Source organism: Miscanthus floridulus, chromosome 17, assembly GCF_019320115.1.
Source record: "Miscanthus floridulus cultivar M001 chromosome 17, ASM1932011v1, whole genome shotgun sequence".
NCBI lineage: Eukaryota > Viridiplantae > Streptophyta > Magnoliopsida > Poales > Poaceae > Miscanthus > Miscanthus floridulus.
The window spans coordinates 97,154,327-97,161,155 of record NC_089596.1 but is presented as its reverse complement, the minus strand read 5'-3'; the positions used below and the strand labels follow the sequence as shown (position 1 = coordinate 97,161,155).

General features: G+C 60.6%; 1 protein-coding gene across 1 annotated transcript; it reads right to left on the bottom strand.

Annotated features, from left to right (window-relative positions):
• Positions 1-1,331: 1,331 nt before the first annotated feature.
• Positions 1,332-2,088, bottom strand: LOC136516044 (uncharacterized). The gene is made up of 3 exons (XM_066509457.1): positions 1,812-2,088; positions 1,550-1,666; positions 1,332-1,471 (listed from the first exon to the last, which is right to left on the bottom strand). Exons 1-3 carry the CDS (start codon positions 2,086-2,088, stop codon positions 1,332-1,334), a joined length of 534 nt encoding a protein of 177 aa, XP_066365554.1.
• Between the last annotated feature and the right edge of the window lie 4,741 nt (positions 2,089-6,829).

Below are 6,829 nucleotides of genomic sequence, written 5' to 3'. Positions count from 1 at the left end.
CTGGAGCCTAAGGAACACTCCAAGCCGAGCCACGGGATTCACGCCTTTCTTCCTAGTCTATGGGGCCGAGGCCATCCTCCCCACCAACTTGGAATATGGTTCCCCGAGGCTGCAAGCCTATAACGAACAAAGTAACCGCATCACCCGAGAGGACGCCCTTGATCAACTAGAGGAAGCCCGAGACATCGCGCTACTACACTTGGCCAAATACCAGCAGAGCCTACGGCGCTATCAGGCCCGACGCGTCCGAGGCCGAGACTTGAAGGTAGGCGACCTGGTGTTGACGCTAGCACAGAGCAACAAGGGTCGCCACAAGCTGACCCCGCCATGGGAAGGACCGTACATCATCGCCCAAGTGCTGAAGCCTGAGACCTACAAACTGGCCAATGAGAAGGGCGAAGTCTTCACCAACGCTTGGAACATAGAACAGCTATGTCGCTTTTATCCCTAAATTTCCAAGCATTGTATATATCATTTCTCGAAATACAATTAAAAAGCGTTCTTTAGTTGGTCTAAATTTTCGAGAACCCCCCCGAGCCCATCGTAGGCCTCGACAATACAGTAACACGGCAAGGGAGACTTGGTTCTGCCTCGGCAGAACCAAGCCTCCCTTGGGGGCTAGATAGGGGACCCCCCTAGGCGTCCCCTAGGTCCCATGCACCATTCTTTAGTTGTTTTTCGCAAAAATTCCTACGCCAAGTCCCTAGCAGGCTCTGACGAATCAGTTGTAAAAACCCCTCGGACCAAGGTCTGTTTCCTAAGCAAGAGGCCGGTAGAGTCACGAGACGGCCTACGCCTCCGGGCTATGGCACTCCCTCACTACCTCTCGCTCAAGGGACGGCTTAGGCCCCAAGGGGGTGTTTTGCAAACGAAATCCGATCAGGAGCGACAGAGGGCAGAGGCTCAGAAACATAAGAAAAACAACTAAGAAACACAAGTACTTCAAAAATAAAGGCCTCGACGGCCACAAGCGTTACGATACAAAAAATAACCCCTATTCTATTTTTACATAGCCCCTGGGGCCCAGATCAAGGCTCAGGGCCTTCAGCACCGGCAGATGGTAGGGGAGGAACCACCTCCTCTTCGAAGAGCGTCGCCAGCACCGTGCCAAGGCCTTCCGCCGCCTCCGTCAGCTTCGCGACCGCCGCGTCAGCCTCCTCGTCATCATCAGGCAGAACATAGCCATCACTGATGACCGAGAGGTCGACGCCAAGGTAGTGAGAGGAGATGATGGCCAGCGCCCGCTTGACACCCGTGTGCAGTGCCCCTCGGAGCGGCTCGCGCATCTAGCTGCTCAGCGCAATCAAGCGGCTCCCAAGGGAGCTGCCTGACTAAACCCCCTCGACCTCTAAGGCCTCGCACGCAGAAAGGGCAGCACGTTTCAGTGCCTCATGCTCCCCAATCTCGGTCTCGAGCACCGTCTGCACCGCGCTGGAAGCCTTGGCGGCCTGAATGATCTCTGCCTCTGACTCTGCACCACGGAAAATGGAATCAGGTCGAGCGAGAGAAAGAACAACCTAAGTTAGGGACGGAAGCCCACAGAACTCACCCTTGGCCTTCTGCTCCCAGCATCGGGTCTTGGCTTGATAGGCCTCGGCCTTCTCCTTCAACCGTTGGGCCTCGACCCTAGAGGCCTCGGCCGCCCTGGAAGCTTCACTTCCCAGCTCTGCGTCATACAAGGAAGTCAGGGAGCGAACATAAGGAAAAGGAAACAAAACAAGGGGGCTGGAACTCACCCTCGACCGCCCCCTTCAAAACCACAGCCTCGATTTGCGAGGCCTCAACCACAGCAAGGGCCTCGTTCAGAGCACCTTTTGTCAGCCGGTGCGCACTCTCCTCTGCCCCCATCTGCCCGGTGAGGGTCTTGCTTGAGGCCGTTGCTTCTTCGGCCCAAGACCTGAAGGCATCCCGATCGCTGACCACGCGGGTAAGCTCCTCCTCCAGCTCCATGACCCGCGCCGCCAAAGGGGTGAGCTGTGTCTGGGCCGTGGCCGCCTCGACCTTCGCGTCGGCACAGCGAAGGTGAAGGTCCCCCACCTCCATGCTTTGCACTGATAGAAGCTCGTTAGCGTCGGCAAGAAGGCCCATCTACTGCTGAAGCTGGTCCCAGATGGCCCTCTCCCACCAGAGAAAGACCGACTTCTCAAGGGACCGGGTCTCGAGCTCCTGAGGAAACAGAACAGAGGTCGTCGATTGCGACAAAACCGAGAAAAGAACGACGTCACGCAAGAAAGGAAAACGCAAACCTGGGCGACTCCAGGCAGTTCGTCGGCCACCACGAACAAGGCCGTCCGCAGCGACCGCTCCGCTAGCTGGCGGTATTGCTCGAAGGTGCCCCACCGCCCGCCCTCGGCTGCGTCCTCGAGGGCGAACAGAGGCTCCCCCTCAAGGTCGTCCCGGCTCCGCCACAGTACCCATAGGTGGTCCCACCTGCAAGGCTCGGGTCGCGCCCGCACGAGGGCCAAACTTCCCTCGTTCAAGATTGGTGCCGGCTGTTCCACGGCACCAGCGTCCTTGGCGTCCACCACCTCCTGTGCCCGGGAGGTATCGTCGAAAGAGATCGGATAGACCTCCACCTCCCGGGCGCTCTCTCGTAACAACGGCGGCCCCTGAGCCAAGGGCGCCACCGAGGCCTCCGCTGCCTTCATCTCCGCCTCCTGGACGGACAGCCCCGCCGCCATTCCAACGGCTGTGGTGATCTTGGGGGCTCCAGCCTCCGCCATCGTGGCCTCGGAGGACGCAGAAACACCGGCCGCGGCCACTGCGGTCTCGGCGGCCTTGGGCGCCCTGTCCTCCGTCGCCTTAGCCTCGGAGACCCTGGGGGCCTCGGCAACCAAGGGCACGCCGGCCCCATCCGACTCGTGAGCCTCGCCCCCATGGGATGGGAGCGATCCCTCTCTCATCGGTGTAGGGGCCACCTCGGCAGCCCCTCCTTGGGCGGCCGGTTCTTTCAGGTTGACCCTCACCGACGCCGCGCCGCGGTGGATGGCGGCTTGTGCCTCCGCCACCCAGTGGGCAGAGGAGCCGGGGCTCGCCTTAAGCGCCTTCAGGGGCGCCAAGGGAAGGTCATCCGCAGGCCGCTTCCGACTAAGGAAAATTAACCTACAGGGTCAGCGCGAAACCAAAAAAGCGAATGGAAGACACTATGACCCTGCCAAGAATACACTTGCCTTGAACAGGACGACACCCGCTTCACCACGGCAAACCTCATCCATAGTGGCGGAGGCGGCGGTAGAGGTGTCGCCTCCGTATCCATCGGCGCCGGTCGGTCTTCAGCGGACCCCGGCGCCCCTTCGGTCCTCTACAGGGGCGGTGGCGTCGCCTCCACCGCCACCTGCTCCACCACGGCCACCGAGCCTACCGGGCTGACGGCGCATTTGCCTAACGCCCGCGCCTCGGGCGTGTCGGCCTCGGCCCCAGAGCAGGCAACCGCCGGCCCCGGGTCCGCTTCTCCTCCCCTTCCCGGGGGTGTCGGGCTGCTTGCCGACACCCCGGGCGCCACCTCCACGACGTCAGGAAGGTGGTCTAGGGGACCTCGCCCTCCCTCGCCCTTGTCATTCCCATCCAAGGCCTCCATCGACAATGACATCGATGGGGATTCCTCTAACGGGAGACCATCCTTCCGTTGTTGACGGCGGCGCTTATCCAGCTCCTCACGCGCGAGGATGTGCTTCGGGCGCTTCACCACCTTGGCATCCTTTCGCCTCTTCTGCGCATTGGCGTGAGCGCGGTTGATCACCCACCGCCCCACGTCCTCGGGAACGGGCGGTGGAGAGGAGCGCACATCCCTCATCCCCTGAAGGAACGACAAACACGCATGAGGGAACAAGGGGTAAGGGGAGACCGAGGAGGTTCAGAGGCTACAGTGGCACATGACTTACCAGCAAAAGGAACCCCCGCGACGGCCGCATCGCGATAGGGGTCAAGTTGCTGCCCCACAGCTTCGCCTCTACCGTCTCCCCCACCCGACGAAGAATTTCCTTGTCGGAAAGGGCGGAGGAGGACATCCGGGTGCCCTCAATGGGCTCACCCGGCTTCATCTCGAACAGCCGACGCCGCTGAGCCATCAGCGGCAGCACCCTCCGGCGGTGGAAGGTGGCCATGACCACAGCCACGGTGAGGCCATGGCCTCGTAGCCTCACTAGCCCCTCCAGGAGTGGCTCCAGCTTGGGCTGGTCGACCTTTGGGACACCTCACTTCCATTTCTCTGGGCAACTCCCCATAATCCGCCCGGTGTAGGGGGGAAGCCCTCCGTCATCATTGCGGAGGTAAAACCAACTCGTGTACCACCGGTGGTTGGAGGACGCGAGTTGGGCCAGGATGTAGAGGTGCAGGCGCTCCTAACGCACTTGGAGAGTGTAGCCTCCGGCCCTCGCCACCTTCCTCTTACCTGATGTGCCCGTCGGCTTGGTAGTATGCCCCGCCCGGAATAGATGGAGCCACAACTCCCAATGGGGAGCAATCCCTAAATACCCCTCGTAGACAGCAACAAAGATAGCCGCCTGAGCGATAGAGTTGGGATTAAAATTGTGGAGCTCCACGCCGTAGTAGTGCGGGAGCGCCCGCATGAACCGGTCTGCCAGGACACCGAGGCCGCGCTCGTGGAAGGAGACGAAGCTCACAACATAGCCGTCGTGAGGCCTCGGCTTCGGCTCGCCGTATGGAGCAATCCACTCCGGCCTAGCGGGGTCTGTCACCGGGTGGAGGAGTCCACCGTCGACAAGCGACTGGAGCATCTCCTCGGTGACATTAGACGGATCCTAGGGGTCTGCCTCGACAACAATGATGTCGCCAGCCATGGGTACGATGGAGGAATCGAGGGCGATGGTGAGTTTTTTTCTCTCCCTCCCATGCTCTCGCTTTTTTCTCGCTGTCTCCCTAGGCTCGCTCTTCTCTCCTCTTCTTCCCAGCACCTGCTGCGCTAGCGACGGCACGACGAAGACGGTGCTAATGCAGGCAAGGTAAGACGAGGAGGGGCGAGACTCCTCGAGTATTTATGCAGGGAGGAGGCGAAACGAACGAGCAACGAAATCGGGGAGGTTTTCCCCGTCCGGCATAGTTAACCACGAGCTGATTTCGTCAGCCCACGCGCCCACATCTCCCGCATTAAATGTGAGGACGGTTACGTCCCATCCACCACGTCACGCTCGGCCACTACGGCAGCAGGCGTCGTTTCGACTCCCCATGAAACCGCCTCAAAAGGTGCGCCGCCCGTGCCGAGCCAATAGGGAAGATATTCCCTGCGACATATCCCTTTCGTATGAAGGAACCGGGCTCTGAACCTATTACGATCCAGGGGTTCGAAGGCTGGGCCCCAAAGGGTTTTGACAGCCGCCCCAGGATAACAGAGTCAGGGACAACTGCGGGCGAGCCCATACGGGGCCGAGGCCCGAGCAAGCGAAACGCTTGGGACGCCCAAAGTTGTGTCCGAGACCAGAGGAAAGTCTCCGAATGGGATCCCACCGTAGGGAGGCACCGAGCCACTGAGGCCTAGCGAACGGCCTCGGCACCCACTAGAGACATCCTCTGGTACTCTTGGAGTGTGTCTCTGGACCGCTAGCTGTCCCCTAGCGAACGGGGTATGGGCCTCCACTCGGACTACCCGATAACAGCTCATCGGAAGTGCCACCGCTCGTGCCCATCGAGGGTAGCGAGGCACATTCCACCCCTCCTTCTGAGCAAAAAGGAAGCGTGAGGGTCGCACAAAAGTCAGGGGAACCCCTGACGGCCTTCTCGTTTTATGCAGAGGCTAGGGGGCTCTTCCTACAACCTTGCCGAGACCCAGCGACCCCAGCTCGCACTCAAAGGGGCTCGGCAAAACAAACCCTCCTTCCGAGCAAAAAGGAAGCGTGAGGGTCGTACAAAAAGACAGGGGAGTTCCTGACGGCCCTCCCACCCTGTGCAAAGGCTAGGGGGCTCTTCCTGCAAATACACCGAGACCCCACAACTCGGGCTCGCGCCCAAAAGGGGCCTCGGCAAACAAACCCTCACGCGCAAGGGGCATATAAAAAGTCAGGGGAACTCCCAACGGCCCTCTCGCTTCGTGTAGAGGCTAGGGGCTCTTCCTGCAACCTTGCCGAGACCAGAATGGGATCGGCAAACAAACCCTCTGTCCGAACGAAAAGGATATGTGAGGGGCGGATGAAAAAGTCAGGGGACCCCCGACCGCCCTCTTGCTCCAGGCGGAGGCTCGGGGGCTCCTCTTGCACCCGAAGACCAAGACAAACGGTCCAAGCCCACGCTAGAGGTTTCATTACAAAACACGATAAAGGGCACCGAGCCCGTTACAGTCCAGGGGTTCGAAGGCTGGGCCTCCAAGAGGTTTCGACAGCCGCCCTAGGGCAACAGAGTCAGGGACGACTTCGGGGCGAGCCTACAAATGGCCCAGGCCCGAGCGAACAGTTGCTCAGGGCATCCTAAGTCATATCCGAGACCGGCAGGGAAGTATCCGAATGGGATCTCACCGTAGGGAGGCACCGAGCCACCGAGGCCCAGCGAACGGCCTCGGCACCCACTAGAGACACCCTCTGGTACTATTGGAGTGCGTCTCTGGACCGCTAGCCGTCCCCTAGCGAATGGGGCTCGGGCCTCCACTCGGACTACCCGATAACAGCTCACCGGAAGTGTCCACGCTCGCGCCCATCGAGGGTAGCCTGGCATATTCCACCCCTCCTTCCGAGCGAAAGGAAGCGTGAGGGTCATACCCAAAGTTAGGGGGGCCCTGACGAACCTCTCGCTCCGTGCGAAGGCTAGAGGGCTTTTTCCTGCAGCCTCGCCGAGACCCCTGCAACCCGAACTTGCGCTTATGGGCTCGGCAAATGCAATAAAA

Excerpts from the sequence above, each read along its gene's own strand:
- LOC136516044 (XM_066509457.1), bottom strand. The coding sequence starts at position 2,088 with ATGGGCCTTCTTGCCGACGCTAACGAGCTTCTATCAGTGCAAAGCATG. Across the intron at positions 1,667-1,811 it reads TGCGCACCGGCTGACAAAAG|AGCTGGGAAGTGAAGCTTCC; the intron begins GTGCTCTGAACG and ends TGTATGACGCAG. Across the intron at positions 1,472-1,549 it reads CTGGGAGCAGAAGGCCAAGG|AGTCAGAGGCAGAGATCATT; the intron begins GTGAGTTCTGTG and ends TCCGTGGTGCAG.